The 18,278-nt window shown below is 42.7% G+C and overlaps 1 protein-coding gene across 1 annotated transcript in view; it reads left to right on the top strand.

Annotated features, from left to right (window-relative positions):
- LOC138638129 (probable cation-transporting ATPase 13A4) overlaps positions 1-18,278 on the top strand; it is a 285,554-nt gene that overhangs the window by 83,730 nt on the left and 183,546 nt on the right. Inside the window, exons 3-6 of the mRNA XM_069727162.1 lie at positions 10,914-11,048; positions 15,723-15,793; positions 15,869-15,949; positions 16,386-16,455. Of these exons, the coding sequence (XP_069583263.1) occupies positions 10,914-11,048; positions 15,723-15,793; positions 15,869-15,949; positions 16,386-16,455 (357 nt within the window). The remainder of the gene's footprint in view (positions 1-10,913; positions 11,049-15,722; positions 15,794-15,868; positions 15,950-16,385; positions 16,456-18,278) is intronic.

Genomic DNA, 18,278 nt, shown 5'->3' with positions numbered 1-18,278 from the left:
AGTCATACTATAACAGAAATTAATGTTGCCAAACCCTTTATACTGCATACTGAACATCATAAAAACAAAACCCACAAAACAGTGGCCCCACGGCACCACATGAACTGAACAAACTCATACTTATCTCCCATAAAAGTGCTTAAAGGGAAGGTGCCATCAAAAAAATTTTTTTTTCAGAAATTGTAAAAATGTAAAGAATTAATGATTACATTTTCTTAAAAAACATTATCATTTGTTTATAATTTAGTAAAATATGAAAAATAATTTGAAAAGCTTTGGAATTTCCACTTTTCAACACTAGGGGGAGCAGCTGCTGAAATTTCAGAAAAACCTAGTGTAGAACTAGCTCACATTACTGCACTGCAGTAATTATGGGCGGAGTCTCCTGACGTGTGTGATGTCTCCTCTCCTCTCCTTCTGGGTGTTTGCTAAGGGATTAGAGAGGATATTCAGGAACCCAGTGAGAAGCCATTTTGTTGGTGACTGCAGAGTATGGCTGCCATCACACTATCAGTATTTGGTCAGTATTTTACCTCAGTATTTGTAAGCCAAAACCAGGAGTGGAACAAATAGAGGAAAAGTATAATAGAAACATGTGCACCACTTCTGCATTTATCACCCACTCCTGGTTTTGGCTACAAATACTGAGGTAAAATACTGACCAAATAATGATCATGTGAAGGCAGCCTTATACTGACAAGTAGACAGTCACCAAGGATGGCAAGCAGCAAGGATTCTGGGAGATATGTGGTGGAGGGAGCAGGGTGACAGCAGCACAGAGTATTTCAGGAGAGCAGTGTGCTGGTCTATGGGGGCCCCCTGTTTGGTGCGCGGAGCAGCCAGGGATTGTACATAGAGCGCTGTCTTTTATACACATGGATGGACCGTCTGCTCCACAGAAATCCAGGAAACATTTCTGCGGATTGATGGCCTGTTCTGATCCAGACTTTGCATGCAGACCCCATTCCCCTCCTCAGATCCTGTCTTCTCTATCCTGTCCTGGCAATGTGTGAAAGCGAGGCGACAGGCGCAGTCCGGGGTGACGCTGGGAAGGAAATGTAGCCATATAGTAACGATAAAAATGAGACCCCTCTCTTCAGCTGCCTCACCAGCCCTGACTGCACCTAACTGGAGGTCATGCTTTATCCTCTATTACCCCAGACCCGCGTGCAGGTGCTCAGCCAGAACCACCATAGAATGGGTCCGCTTTCTGAAGATAATACTGCCATAGTGTTCTCACATAATACCGCCATATAGATCACACACAATACTATCAAATAGATCACACAATACTGTCATACAGTTCTCACATAATACCACCATATAGATCACACATAATACCGCCAGTGTTCTCACATACCGCCATATAGATCACACATACCGCCAGTGTTCTCACATACCACCATATAGATCACACATAATACCGCCAGTGTTCTCACATACCGCCATATAGATCACACATACCGCCAGTGTTCTCACATACCGCCATATAGATCACACATAATACCGCCATATAGATCACCCATAATGCCGCCACATAGATCTCACATGTATTGTAAATAAAGACTCGGCCAGAATAAAGTCCTTTATTAATCTTTTTTATACCATACCGAACGCATAATCCTCGACTCCCTCATCTTCCACAACAAAAATAATAAACCACAATGGGGAAAGACACGCAGGGGGGAGAGGAGTGCATAGGAGAGGATTAGATACTGACTGCTGAGCCGTGTATCTAATCCTGTCCTGTGTGATACTGTGCTGCGCCGTGTATCTAATCCTATCTTGTGTGATACTGTACACAGGACAGGATTAGCTACACAAGACTAGATTAGCTACACAGGACAGAGGTAGCAGTGGTAGATGGTATATAGAGGCAGGCAGCAGTGGTAGATGGTATATAGAGGCAGGCAGCAGTGGTAGATGGTATATAGAGGCAGGTAGCAGTGGTAGATGGTATATAGAGGCAGGCAGCAGTGGTAGATGGTATATAGAGGCAGGCAGCAGTGGTAGATGGTATATAGAGGCAGGTAGCAGTGGTAGATGGTATATAGAGGCAGGCAGCAGTGGTAGATGGTATATAGAGGCAGGCAGCAGTCGTAGATGGTATATAGAGGCAGGCAGCAGTGGTAGATGGTATATAGAGGCAGGCAGCAGTGGTAGATGGTATATAGAGGCAGGCAGCAGTGGTAGATGGTATATAGAGGCAGGCAGCAGTGGTAGATGGTATATAGAGGCAGGTAGCAGTGGTAGATGGTATATAGAGGCAGGCAGCAGTGGTAGATGGTATATAGAGGCAGGCAGCAGTGGTAGATGGTATATAGAGGCAGGTAGCAGTGGTAGATGGTATATAGAGGCAGGCAGCAGTGGTAGATGGTATATAGAGGCAGGCAGCAGTGGTAGATGGTATATAGAGGCAGGCAGCAGTGGTAGATGGTATATAGAGGCAGGCAGCAGTGGTAGGTGGTATATAGAGGCAGGCAGCAGTCGTAGATGGTATATAGAGGCAGGCAGCAGTGGTAGATGGTATATAGAGACAGGCAGCAGTGGTAGATGGTATATAGAGGCAGGCAGCAGTGGTAGGTGGTATACAGAGGCAGGTAGCGGTGGTATACAGAGGCAGGTAGCGGTGGTATACAGAGGCAGGTAGCGGTGGTTTATAGGGGCAGGTAGCGGTGGTATATAGGGGCAGGTAGCGGTGGTATATAGGGGCTAGTAGCAGTGGTATATAGGAGCAGGTAGCAGTGGTATATAGGGGCTAGTAGCAGTGGTATATATGGGCTAGTAGCAGTGGTATATAGGAGCAGGTAGCAGTGGTATATAGGGGCTAGTAGCAGTGGTATATAGGGGCTAGTAGCAGTGGTATATAGGGGCTAGTAGCAGTGGTATATAGGGACTAGTAGCAGTGGTATATAGGGGCTAGTAGCAGTGGTATATAGTGGCTGGTAGCAGTGGTATATAGTGGCTAGTAGCAGTGGTATATAGGGGCTAGTAGCAGTGGTATATAGGGGCTAGTAGCAGTGGTATATAGGGGCTAGTAGCAGTGGTATATAGGGGCTAGTAGCAGTGGTATATAGGGGCTGGTAGCAGTGGTATATAGGGGCTGGTAGCAGTGGTATATAGGAGCAGGTAGCAGTGGTATATAGGGGCTAGTAGCAGTGGTATATAGGGGCTAGTAGCAGTGGTATATAGGAGCAGGTAGCAGTGGTATATAGGGGCTAGTAGCAGTGGTATATAGGGGCTAGTAGCAGTGGTATATAGGGGCTAGTAGCAGTGGTATATAGGGGCTAGTAGCAGTGGTATATAGGGGCTAGTAGCAGTGGTATATAGGGGCTAGTAGCAGTGGTATATAGGGGCTAGTAGCAGTGGTATATAGGGGCTAGTAGCAGTGGTATATAGAAGCAGGTAGCAGTGGTATATAGGGGCTAGTAGCAGTGGTATATAGGGGCTAGTAGCAGTGGTATATAGGGGCTAGTAGCAGTGGTATATAGGGGCTAGTAGCAGTGGTATATAGTGGCTGGTAGCAGTGGTATATAGGGGCTAGTAGCAGTGGTATATAGGGGCAGGTAGCAGTGGTATATAGGAGCAGGTAGCAGTGGTATATAGGGGCAGGTAGCAGTGGTATATAGGGGCTAGTAGCAGTGGTATATAGGGGCTAGTAGCAGTGGTATATAGGAGCAGGTAGCAGTGGTATATAGGAGCAGGTAGCAGTGGTATATAGGGGCTAGTAGCAGTGGTATATAGGGGCTAGTAGAAGTGGTATATAGGGGCTAGTAGCAGTGGTATATAGGGGCAGGTAGCAGTGGTATATAGGGGCAGGTAGCAGTGGTATATAGGGGCAGGTAGCAGTGGTATATAGGGGCAGGTAGCAGTGGTATATAGGGGCAGGTAGCAGTGGTATATAGGGGCTAGTAGCAGTGGTATATAGGGGACAGGTAGCAGTGGTAGATGCATAAGAAAATAAAAACTCTGTACTTACCTTCAGTCCTCTCCCAGGAAGTGCTGAGTCATGTTCAGGGCAGAGCAGTGTGACGATCTCCCTGCTCTGCTCTGAACAGGTCAGCAGTGATCAGTGATTGCAGCCTGTGCTGTAATACTAAGTACAGGCTGCAATCACAGCTCCTGGCTGCAGATACTCACCCCGGACCTCTCTTCCCAGCAGCAGCTTCTCCCTGGCAGCTCCTGCTATGATCGCACACACTGAGCTGTGTGTGCGATGACAGAGGAAAAAAACAAAATGGCCGCGATCTCCTCTCACAGCTGTGATGTAGCAGCCCAGGGGGCGTGCCCAAGTCACAGGCTCCTATGCCCATGGCTGCCGTAAGTGAGGTGTGCAAGTGTCGTTCCCAGACACTTACACCCACACTAATGAAAATGGCGGCCTCCAGTGGCAAAAGTAAAAATGAATAAATAAAAAAGTATTAGAGTAGTACATTTACTTTTGTATTAAAAATAATTGATTATATAATCAATAATTATTAATACAAAAACTAAAATCACGGCACCCTCCCTTTAAGTGCAATACAAATTTTTCCGAAACCTGATACTATATTTCCTTTTGGTAATAACGGTATGTGTACCCATTAGGTAATACATGTAGATCACTATGTGTTCCCTTTTATGGGTGTTGGTGGAGGCTTTGTTGAGGGATTCGTATGAGTTAGAGCAAGTCAGCATTGGAGTGGGGGTGCGACTGCGTTTCCCGATAAGGTGACAACCTCTGCTGGTAGGTAGGGAAACGGATAATCATGCTCTCCCCCTTGACCTATCTTTCATCATAAATATCTGTAATTAATACCAGATATGTGACTTTTTACCTGACCCTGACCTGATCCTCTCAGATATGTCTATATAGACTGGAGCTTTTTAGAGTTTATTAATACAAGCTATATTTTAGAGGTTCTGTCTCTTTCTTTGGTTCTATACATATCAGACCTTGCTTATTTGTGCAAAATAAGCTAATGAAGTATATACAGAAAAAAGATTCAAAGTATTTGGTCAGTATTTTACCTCAGTATTCGGTCAGTATTTTACCTCAGTATTTGTAAGCCAAAACCAGGAGTGGGTGATAAATACAGAAGTGGTGATGTGTTTCTGTTATACTTTTCCTCTGACTGTTCCACTCTTGGTTTTGGCTTACAAATACTGAGGTAAAATACTGACCAAATACTGAACGTGTGAACGTGACCTAAGGGCCATATTCACAGTGAGTTTTTCTGACCCCTTACACCATGTTCAGGAGTACGTAAGTCTCATCAGTGTTTTGGATCTAGTTTTCATCAGTGTTTGATCAATTTATCAGTCTTTGCCATCATTTTTCCTTCAATGATTTTCACAGATAAAAAATTAATAAATACATTTCAAAGCTTCTCCTATAGTCCACAATGTCATACTGGACTAATCCCGGGGCCGCAAAGAAATTTACAATACAATGATTTACTTACATGAATAAATTATCAGAACCAGGTTTTTAGTATGACAGAATATGTAATCTTTGGCTTGTCAATGGAGACCATTCCACACTGCATCCTTGCCTCTTATGCATGACTCTTATAAGTGTGTTGACAGCAGCAGTGTGATGAGGTCAGCAGCGTGATAACCTTATCATATAGCTGCACGTCAGGGTGAGCGCTCTTCTTCCCCTTTCCCAGAGCTCATGTACTTAAATATATTCATATTTCAAAGCTAGAAATACATTTGGGTTTAAGAAGATGAGAACTGGAATCTCTCGCCTCTCTGTGGGCAGCAAAGGATCCTTTGGTGGGCAACATGCTGCCTGCGGGCCAAATGCTGTGCAGGCCTATCCAATCCATTACCCTGTTATTCACTTACAACACATATTGCAAACTGATGCCATCCATGTACTGTCCATGATTTTCACAGACCCATAAACTTGTTAAAGTAATTTTGATCCTTGACTCTAATGAAAAATGGACCTATGTTGCCATGTTGATACGTTCAGTATTTGGTCAGTATTTTACATCAGTATTTGTAAGCCAAAATCAGGAATGGGTGAAAAATGCAGAAGTGGTGACGTGTTTCTATTAGGGTACGCTCACATTTGTGTATAAAATCGCCGAGTGCAATGTGAGAAAAAATCGCATTGCACTTGCAACAATGTTATTCAATGAGGCAGTGTTCATATATGAGCTTTTACTCACCTGGAATTGGGGTAAGGAAAAAATTGCAGCAAGCTGCATATGGCCACATAAAACAGCCGAGACTCATCAATGCAAGTCAGGAGGTGAGCGGAAAAGATTGCACGGCACACGGACCATGCTCGCTGACATCAAGCCCAGGGGTTAGTAATGGAGAGGCATCAGACACCCCCATTACACACACAGAAAAATCCTTTTATTGTAAAAATCACTCCCGACCCTCCTTTACCCATTTATTACCTTTAAACATTTCAATAATCCAAAGGACTCCGCCGTGAATCCATCCCACATCCCACAACGATCCCCAACTTTTTTACACCTGGATGGTGTATTGAGCAGTGACATGAGTAATGTAACCGCTCAGCACACCAGCTGGAACACACTGACAGTGGTGTGTGAATCGGGCTGCTGTGAAGAGTGCTGACGTCACTACAGTTAAAAATGTTACGATGAAGAAGGTGCTCACTTAATTTATAGGAGGTGCTCTGGAAAAAAACAATAATATATAAAGAAACTCCGGCACACTACAGTTTTTGAGATATTGAACTCTTGTTTATTATTCCTTATTTCCCAAAATGTATTTCAACGGTGGGATTCCATATACGAAAAAGTTCTGCAAATTTTTAACGGACATGTATCACATTTTCTCAACGTTTCGGCTAATCAGCCTTTTTCAAGAGATTTCGGTCCTTCTGTAACAAGTAGAACTTAAATGGAAAAATAAATGAACATCATAACAAAAGGGGAAGAAAGCATTGTATAGCATGTCTCCTCATAGTGTATCAATAATATATCTAATCCACCGTGTGAGTAATCACATAATAATCACATGCCGCATAAATCAGAAGAGCATCACAAAATAAACAATGAAAAGACCTATACACTTGACTAACGGCAATCCAGAGAAGCACGTCATAATTGACTGTGTGATTTGACCTTATATCACTCATATATCATAATGGAGAAAATAAAAAGAACCTTATAAACAAATAGCCCATATATATATACTAGGATTGTGATTATATATAGAGAAAACGTTCAACCCCATAGAACCTGTGTTAATTATAAGTGATCCTATAGCAAATCCCCATGTGTAACTTAAGAGAAAATGCTATACTTGCAAATGCGATGAGCAGGAAATAGAGAACCCACTGTAGGAACAGATATTCATTATTTGCACATGGCACACTACAAAGTAAGATAACTTGCATGTCCAAAGATTTTCATATCTCTCGCAAAGAGCGCATGAAAAAATACTTTGAACTCAAGTCGCAGATGTATACAGTACTCGGTGCTGAGGTCCGGGATAGAATGTGTGACCGCTGTCAGGAAGGCATATGTGAGAGGCAGCGTGTTGCCGGCTTTTTACCCTCTTCCGGTGCTCATACCCGCATTAGTGCTTCCGGGTGAGAGTTAAGTGGAGAACATGTGATGGGAGCGCTCGTGAGGTCCGGGGAAAGACGAAAATGCCGGAAAAAGCCGATGTTGTGCGCATGCGCAATGTTAATGGTGCTCGGACTCTAGTTCCCACTTGTATACTGTGGAAGGAGAGAAAAGAAGACAATTTAAAGCAATGGTGTTTAACTATCACCGTAATCTATCCGCATTCTATGTACATATATGAGATACATGTGAAAAGTATGTGTGATGACGTGTTTAGTATAAATTTAAACTATTGTTCATAAAATTCACAGGAGGACTTCAATACCAGTCCATGAACTGACCAAAAAGTTGAATATGCACAGAGGAGTAAAACAGTCCAGAATGTGATTCCAACATCTATAATATAACGGTGGGAGCGTCACTCTGTCTGAAGCCTTTATAGACTGCGCAAGCACAATGCACCGCGCCTGCGCAGTCTGGACAAGAGTGATGCAGCCGAACTTACTTATCCCCCCCTAACATACTGGCCATGGGGGCTCCACACACCCGTGTATCCCCCATAATATAGCGGCCATGGGGGCTCCGTGCTCTGCAGCTCCGGTCAGGGTAGATGTAGAGCCCAGCGGAGCTCCAGGACCTTCTATGATGTCACCAGCATGTGACCAGTGATGCGAGTGGGCGGAGTCAGCCCTCGCTATGCTGGCTGCAGGGGTGCTGTATCCATTATAGCCAGCGCCACACTCAGGCAGTAAGTACAGCCACACTCACACAGTACAGCCACACTCGCCCGCACTCACGCAGTACAGCCACACTCATGCAGTACAGCCACACTCATGCAGTACAGCCGCACTCACGCAGTACAGCCGCACTCACGCAGTACAGCCGCGCTCAGTATAGCTGCACTCAGACAGTACAGCCGCGCTCAGTATAGCTGCATTCAGACAGTACAGCCGCGCTCAGTATAGCTGCACTCGCAGCACAGCCGCACTCAGGCAGCACAGCCGCACTCAGCACAGCCGCACTCAGCACAGCCGCACTCGGGCAGCACAGCCGCACTCAGCACAGCCGCACTCGGGCAGCACAGCCGGAGAGAGAAAGATGGGAGCAACATATGGCAGAATGGAAACAGGAACAGGCAGAATGGGTGCAGCACATTACAACAGAATGGGGGCACAGGATGGGAGCAGAACATGACAGAATGGTTGCGCAGGATGGGAGCACCACATAACAGGATGGGGGCGCAGGATGGAGAAGCACATGACAGGATGGGGACGCAGGATGGAGCAGCACATGACAGGATGGGGACGCAGGATGGAGCAGCACATGACAGGATGGGGACGCAGGATGGAGCAGCACATGACAGGATGGGGACGCAGGATGGAGCAGCACATGACAGGATGGGGACGCAGGATGGAGCAGCACATGACAGGATGGGGACGCAGGATGGAGCAGCACATGACAGGATGGGAACGCAGGATGGAGTAGCACATGACAGGATGGGGGAGCAAGATGGGAGCAGCACATACCAGGATGGAGACCATATACCAATATAAATGCTCGCCACCCAGGCGTAGAATGGGTTCAATAGCTAGTATGTTATATTCAGACATGACCAAAATTTGTATTAATCTGGTATGAAGGACCATACAACTGACTTGAAAATTAAATTCATTCAATAGGAGACCTCATATTCTCTATTGAGGCCATATGGAGACAGGGTTTGCAGCGTGTAGATCCAAAAGGATTCACGCTCCTTCAATTTTTTTAACCCTATCGCCTCCCCTCCTAGCAATTGGGACATGATCTATCACTTGATACTTTAATTGAGCCACATTGTGGTTACTCTGCGCAAAGTGAGCTGAAATCGGAAGGAGTGTCCTACCACACCTTATAGTGGATTTGTGTTGAGAAATGCGGTCCCGGATATGCTGGGTTGTTTCCCCCACATATCCGAGACCGTAAGGACACTTTATCAAATACACAACAAAGGAAGAATTGCACGTGAAATGTCCCTTAATCGGGAATCTTTTACCAGAACGCGGATGCGTAAAAGAGTCCCCCTTAGACACATTAGAGCATTGATGACAACTTAAACAAGGGAATGTCCCATTACGTGGTGCAGATAGAACTCTCTGTTTTAATCCCCTATTACTAGGGACCACATCTGCCCTACGGTTAGACTATGAACTGAGGCAACCTGAATGACGTCACCACTCACAGCTGATATTGATCAACCATTTATGGCAGGTGATTTTTTTTTCATTTTTGTGTTTTTATTTTCTTGTCCTAATTTGATTAATAATTAAATAATTGATTCTGTGTTTACATTTTTTGAGACCTATAAGTTTTTCAGTTTACATCAGTGGACAACCTCTGTGAATTGATGTATCATTTTTACTGATTCCATTTTGAGGTACATGTGAAGTTAATATTTTTTTATTGACTTTTTTTGGGAGCAGTACAGCAACCAAAAAACAGCAATTCAGGTGTTTCTGTTGGTGGTGTTTCCGATCTCTTAATGGAGTGGGTGGGGGAAGGTGTATGTGTGGAGGATATGAGAAGGGGCAATAGGCACTCGAATGAGCAGGCTGTGGAGACCTGTGTGTCGTCAACAGTGCCTTAACCCCCCACCCACCAATCCCGTAATGAAACACAGACAGTCCTAGGTGGGTTGAACAGGTCGGTCACAGTTTATTAATTACATAAGCAGAAAAAAGGCTATTACATTTTATAATGGGCGGCTCGTTGTCGAGCTCCTGTTCCCAATCGACAGGCGAGTTGACCATTGGGCAGTTACAAACCTTTGCCCTCCTCCGCTTCTTCTGCTGTGACTTAGTAACGTTAGCAATGGTTAGTTATATATACATAATCATTAAGTCTATTATTATTATTATTTTTTTAAAAACGTTTACATCTATCCGCCAATTAGTATGGCAATTCACACCCCAATGACATCTATAAGGGAGGGAGGGAGGGTGGGACAAAAGCTTCCAGGTGTCCGCCTGGGGAAAGAGGGAGTTATTGGCCCGGACACCTGAATTTAACCTCTGTAGGTGTGTCCATTGGAACCTTCCCGCTTCTGGCCGGCAGGGCATCCCAATTAGTGCAACGCCAAGAGAAGTGGTGTGAGGGGGGGGAAGGGGAACTGGGCACTGACAGTATTTTATTGGCTTTTGTCATATGGGCTCCACAGTCAGAGGCACGTTCCGTATGCAGTACCGTGCCTGCCATACAGGTTATGTTGCTTTCTGAGATTGATGGGAATATTTAAAATGGATAAACAGTGATCAGACCTACTGGTAGTTCCAGTTGTTGGTGTTTTGTACTGGGTGAAATTATACTTTGAATTAATCTATTGCTGTATTTCTGCAGGATGCTTTCAAAGAACATACATGGAAAAAAGTGCTTTCAATTCAGCTATCTGCCTCGGAATACAAGTCTTTCAGTGCTGCGACTCATGATGTGGATTCAGTCATTAATAAGGCAGTGATTAAACCTAACCTACTGGTAAGTTTGAGACAATTCTTGGAATCCTCTAGCATATAAATTACCTACATAAAACTACCGTATATGTTCTGATTGACCTGACATTTCTGACACTACTTCAAGTTCAAATGTTTTTATTTTTTTAAGAGGACCAGAAAGTCAAGATTTAAGTGGGCAAAATGAGTACAAAAAATGGATCATGGAGTAGTGGAAAAACATTCCCTGGTCAGATAAATCCAGACTTATGTTCCACCATGCTACAACATACTAATCCCACAGTTAATTGGACTGTGGTCAAAGAAGTATCACATAAAAATATTAAAATGCTAAATATCTTTATTGCAAATGTTAAAAATACATATAAATACATAAATAAACAGTAAACAAGGTGCCTCAAACAAGCCAAAAAAAAATATTCCAAAATGAGGTCAATTAGAGCAAGACACATAATCAATACACAGGGAATAATCTGTGTGATTAGTGCACATGCAGCGGTGTTGGATTGCTAGAAAATATATAATCATAAGCTACTGAAACAATATGCTGCTATTGCCAATTAGCCATAGAAACAAATAGGATTATGAGAATTCAATATTTCCTATTATACAGTGAGAGGGCAAAGCATGTATATTGGGCCAGTTATATCAAAGTGTATGCATACAATTCAATGCAATCCTGCCAATACAATGACAAGGCTAACACAAAAAACTGGACCATGGATCTGTCATAGTTCAGACGCCATCAGTGTTTCACACCGTTATAACAATAAAAATATATAAATTCCAACCACCCTACGCCATGTACATATGGCCTGGGTCTGTGTGCGTGAAGCACACGCGAAATGCACGTAGGGGCTAGGAGGTTCAGCGTGCCACTCGGCAGAGCACTTTTGAGAGCGACAGACAGGATGGAAAGATAGACAGTATGGCTTACTTGAGTATTATGGCTGCCCAAGTTCATCTCTTCATGGCAGCTATTTTTCTATGGGAGAAGGGTGCTTGTAGTAGAACAATGCGCTATGCCATAAGGGTCATACAGTCATGAATTTGTTTCAGGAACAAGTGGACAGGTCAAATGTGGCCATTTATTGTTCCCGCTGCTCTCGTGAGTATACATTTAAAAAAAAAACAGCCATGGTCTTTACCAAGGAGGTGTTTCTCACATAGTAATACAGAGCAACCTAAAGACACGCCCCAGAGGATCTTCTTGTAAAGCACATGAAAATTAGCACTAAATTAAAAGGCCTGTATCTCTGGAGCTGTATGACTGATTTTAAAAAAGTATGTATACTCAGGGAGCATGGAAATAAAATGAGTCAACTTTTGATCCAGTAACAGGTCTTATTTAAAGCAATTCTTCAGTCTAAACTGAAATCTTGACTATACACAGGATATGTATAGTTAACATAGTCTGTTGCCACTGTTCCTCTGCTCTGGAGCCCTATTGTCTGCTTCACAAATTGGCTGCTGCTTTTTCAGATTTTGCTATGTAATGAGCTATTAGAAAGGCTAAGGTTGTGTGCACACGTTCCGGATTTTTTGTGTTTTTTTGCTGCACATGTTGCATTTTTTTCGCGAAAAAACCTATTGTGGTAAAAAACGCAGCATGTTCATTAATTTAGCAGGTTTTTTGCAGATTTCCTGCTATTTAATGCATTGGGAAGCTCCGGAAAAAAAACGCAAAAAATCTGCACAAAAAAAAAAAACGCGCAAACAACTTACTATTACCCTGGATGGAGGAAAGCAAGATTTACTACAAGACCAATATTTGTAATGATGCCAGAAGCCTGCTGTGGTAATTGACAGTCACCTACTTTGTGCTTCATCACAACGCTTAACAGTATGGTTGTCTTGAGAACACCGATTCTGTTAACAGTTTAGCAGACAAGGCAGCCCACATTAGATAGGCCCTTCTGGCATTTGCCAGAATTGCCAGATGGCCAGTCCGGCCCTGGCTGCAGCATTGTAGAGCAGAAAATGGATGTTCAGAATGCAGGAACCAGTCTATACTCCATTCATCCGGTGGTCAGACCACATGAATCAGCGTTAAACAGCAAAATATTAATAAAAGCACTCAGGAGTGTATCTATAATTACCATTCATACTGTTTGCATTGCTCATGGATTGTTTCTGGGCTCATGTGGGTGTTTGTGATGTAAATTTGTGGACTTCTGCAGACCTAGAACTAAGCATGTTTCCTAGAATTTGCATTTGCAGTAAATGACGATACATAGAATCTGCATTGATGTTCTGACTGTTCAGGGCCTACGATAAAGCGGTTGGGCCAGAATAATTCTATCTTTTTCTTTACACAGAGTTTCTTGTTTTCAGCTTTGCTCTGACCTACAATTAAAGGAATAATAAGTGTGTGAACAGGAACTAGATGAGATGTAGGTTAACCCTATTATACATGAGTGATTAGGTGTAACTAAGTGTGTAAATGTAAAGATCTGCTTCCTAATTTACACATTCATTTGGATATAACCACTTGTAAATAATAAAAGACCACAGGAAAAGCTGTAGCTTGTATTTAACTTGTACAGTCAAGAAAATTTAACCTGTGCTGCTCATTTATTGTGTACAATTGCTGCCGATGTTTTTTATTAAATCGATCCACAATTGAAAATCCAATTTCTTCTTTGCTACAAGCAAAATGAACATAAACTCTGCTGTAGCTAAATGAGTAAAAAGCACAAGTGCATTTAAATAACACAGTTCTTAGTAACACTGCAACTATGTAGGTATATGGTTCTGAAACTACAGTTTGGATATTATGTACACTGTGGTTTAGACTTTATGAAACTTTTCAAGTCTACTACATTTCCCTTGTATCTTCATTCTCAGGCTATGTGCACACAGTGTGTTTTTGATGCATTTTTGCTGCGTTTTTTCCCCGCGGAAATGGGACAAAAACACTATGGAATCCTTATGCAAGCTAATTCAATGATAATCATGAAGTGTGCACATGATCAGTAATTTTCCTTGAGTATTTGCAGTGTGTTTGTTTCTGCAGCGTGTCAAATATTTTTGTGTTTCTGCAGCATTTTTCACCCATTGACTTCAATTGAGTCAGTCAAATCCTCAGCAAAAACTCAGGATAAAAATGTTTGCGGATTTGCTGAGTTTTTTTTGTGTTTTACCGGCTTCCTATGATGTTTCCCATGCTGTCATCTGTGTGACAGCATGGGAAACACTGGCACGGTAGTTCTTATCGGTGGTAATGCTACCACCAGTAAGACCGTCGGTCAGAGCTCTGCGGGGTAATGCTGTCAGATGTCAACGTGACCCCGCAGCTGTGACTGCGACCCGCGGTAATGCTACTGCAGACTGTTGTCAGAGCACTACGTGATCATGATGGCAGATGTCAGCGTGACCCCTGCAGCTGTGCCTGTGACCTGCAGCGGTGACATGCGGTAAAAAGCTTACCGCAGGTCAGCAGGCCGATGAAGCTACTGATCCCATCGGGCTACGTCTGCTGTCACTGATAACAGTGACAGCAGGTGCTGCTGATGGGAGACCTAGAAATAATGTAAAATAATAAAACAACATATACTCACCTGTCCGCCGTAGTCCACATAATCTCAGGTGTCCCACGGCGATCTCACGTGTAGGACCCAGCCACCGGAGATACACTGACAGGAGGTAATCGCTCTCGCAGTATATCACTGAGCTGCTGTGAAAATTCACCAGAGTTCATCAGCTCCAATGCTCTCACTTATAGCACTGCTGCATGAGAACTTTCCCATGCAGCAGTGGTGCCATAAGGGAGATCACCGGAGCTGATCAGCTGATGAACTCCGGTGAACTCTCACGGCAGCTCAGTGATATACTGAGGGAGCAATTACCTCCTGTCAGTGTATCGCCAGCTGTCTTTGAAAGAAGTCACACCACTAATGCCACCGCTACAGGGCTGTCTGCCTAGCCTTTCCCAGTTAGATTTTATAGGGGGACCCTATGTCAATTTTTTTCTTGGGTCCCCCTGTAAACTAGACAGTAAAATCTAAGCAAACAGCTATGAGCTGATATTAATAGCCTGGGAACCTTTATAACTGACAACTCCTTCCCAGAATATTAACAACAGTCCTCAGCTGTCGGCTTTCCCTTTGTTGGTTATTAAAATTACGCAGAAGCCCACACAATTTTTTTTTCATCTTTTTTCTTTAAAACTTTTGCTCTCTGTTTACAGCCTATGTGCGTTCATTCTGTTAACGCTCCTACATAGGCTGGTGACAATGTGTGTGTTTTTTTGTGTGTGTGTGTTTGTGTTTACTTATCGGCTTAGTAACGTGGGTTTTGGGCTGACACCTTTTCATTACTAAACCTAGAGCTAGGTTTTAAATGACAGCTGCTGACACCAAGCCCTACTACTGCATCAGCATGAAAAAGGTGGTGTTGAAATTACATCACAAAAATTTTTTTTAAAATATCTTTATTTTAGCTCAAAAAAGCATTCATTGCTGAACAAAAACACATACAGAAACCGTATACACAAATACGGCAATAACGCACCAAAAATGCAACTTTTTTCCACATCGTTTTTCCTGCCAAGAGATGCAGAAACCTTGCAGAAATTTCTGCAAGCAAATAGTCAATGTGCGCACATAGCCTCAGACTGCACCCACAAAGGTTTGTACTGCTTTATTCAAAGAATACATTGACAAAAATTACATTTCATCGTTGTATGTTTTTTCAATAGGTCCGATACATACGAGTGCAGAAAATGCGATACATATGGGATGACGATAGGAATCAGTTTACCAAGTCTGGGTATGATTTTGGAAAGTATTTTCTGTATAAATGTATTATAGTCATATTATTATATTTGAAATATTTCTGTTCCAGAATCTTGGAAGATCATTACACATGTGTATCCATACATGATAATTTTGGGAATGGTTTTTTGAAAGAGGAGCAGGATGTCAGGTAAGCATTTACCCAAGAAAGTCCAATTACTCAGAAAAGACTTGTGATGCGGGAAGCTTTGAGCTTTTGCTTTTTATGCTCTTCTCTATTAGGGTTTCAGGCAAGGTGTTCTGTGTTGTCGATACCAACAGTAGCACTATCTAGCCTCATTGATGTCAATATGATATGTTGGACTATGGGCTCTGTTCACATTAGTGCTACCTATTTTTCCCCTAAAAATGTCTCTATCTCAACATAGAGTAAAGGAAAACTATTTCCAATGAAGAACTGTAGGAGTATTTTTGTATTCTTTTTCTGTGATACTCTCTTGTCCCTATTCTTGATAGATATTGCCTCTGACAATTTTTTAACCATTTACTGTTTGCATATTATGCATATACTTGAATGTAGTAAGGCTATACAATAAAACACAACCTGAAAATTGGTGTCATTACAGGAGGCTAATCTGTGGGCCCAACATAATAGATGTTGGAATTGTTCCAATATGGAAATTACTTTTTCAAGAGGTAAGATTATATTTAATAACTTTTAATAAGAGCAGACTCTTTCCGAACCTAAACCCATAATTATCGTGGGCGTTTGCATATTCCACCCAGTCTGTAGCATGCTTAAGCAGTGAAAAATCATCAGCTCTTGACAAATTTATTCAGCAACACAGGAGCAAAAAATGTATTATATTAGGGTCTTTTAAGACAAAAAAAATGGATGAGGTGTCATGGGTAGAGATGGGCGGACCCCTGGATGTTCGGGTCCGGTGGGTTTGGCCGAACATTTACATAAAGTTCGGGTTCAGTGTTTGCATGAAGTTTCCCTGATGAAGTCACGCTTCGGACTGACAGGAGCCGGACCTTGCCTCTACACCACTACCGCTGATTAATGAGTCCTTTTCTATGAGCATATACCCTGGATCATTTTTCCACTGATACACCACAGCCACATGGTCATGGGTAAAGGATATCTTTAGCTCAGTTATGTTTGCCATTAGGCAAAATACCCCACTGTGCTTTTTTATACCTCTGTAGGCATTGGAAATTAGATTTTTTTCAGTTGTTTTTATGTTGAATTTTATTATAGTAAACCTATTTCTTACCAACTAGCAGGGGTTTTGTCTTGGACCATTAAGCCTCTATTATCTGTTCTTTTGCATCAGTGTCTTTGTCTGAATTTTGCTATAGAGTATATTTGGCAATATTGTCCACAAATGTTATTTATAGGTGCTAGCTGGTAGTTTGGAGCTCCTGTCCCAAGATGGGTATGAATTACTCGAACTTCATGTTCTTAAATGTTTTATCCTCCATGTGTGGTTTTTGTGTACTTCAATAAAAATGTGTAATTTTTTTATGGTGATCCCTGCTCTTGCGCATGTTTTCTTTGTTCTTGATTGCTTTCTTGTTGGTCTTTATGACATGGCTCAGGCTGACCCCATTAATAATGAGTATGTTGGTGCCCTCCTTTTTAGGTTTCTAGTCATGCAGCTAAGTTTGGGCAGCCGAACCTGAACAGTAACACAGACTTCCTGGAGAAGTCCGTGTTCGGTGTCCATGCCCTAACAGTAGGTATTAGGTACGGACGCCAAACTTTACTATTACATGGATTCAAGTGCTGCAATATGCACATGAAACACAGCTTTAAATATTATTGGAATTTTAATGGATATCAATGAGAAAACTCAGGGAAAAAATAAGAGATCATTGCACAATTTTATAAAAATCAGCTTCTCTACATGTCTGACAGCCCGTCCATTCCAGTGTCAGTTGAATTCCAACCAGAGTACACCTCATTCTACTTAATGATTAGGTGATTGTCATGGTTAGGACATGGTTAATGTCCTGTTCTCTCAGGGTTAATTTTGCTTCCCTTTGGATCTACTTTTGTCTAGTCTGTGTGCCTGACCCCTGGAGTATGTGCCCGATTTGCAATTGTTTTTCATACTCTGCGTGCTTTACTCTGCTTGTTCGTTCTTTTGGACTTCTGACCTCTGACCTCCCTTCTGACAATACCCTGTCTCACCCCTTTTGTACCTCTTGATCCCCTGGCTCTGATCTTTGCTTGTCTGACTACTCTCCTGTGTTTATCGTCTCCTCTGCACCCCGGCGTCTGGCTTCACCCCTGACCACCTCCTACTTTGTCACATGGTTCAGGTCCTGGTTGTTACCTGGTGAGTTATGCGGCGCTTTGCTCAGCTCCCTTGCTGCTGTGTACAGCTCCCTCGGCAGCAGTAATGCCTGGTAGTCATGATGTTGATCACCTGAACCAAATCTTATTTAACAAAGGAAAGTATAAAAACCCTGCTATGGTGCTCACAATCTTCTTGCAATAAGACAAGCTG

The sequence above is a fragment of the Ranitomeya imitator genome, chromosome 5 (assembly GCF_032444005.1).
Source record: "Ranitomeya imitator isolate aRanImi1 chromosome 5, aRanImi1.pri, whole genome shotgun sequence".
Classification (NCBI taxonomy): Eukaryota; Metazoa; Chordata; class Amphibia; order Anura; family Dendrobatidae; genus Ranitomeya; species Ranitomeya imitator.
This window is presented reverse-complemented; position numbering and strand designations above follow the sequence as displayed.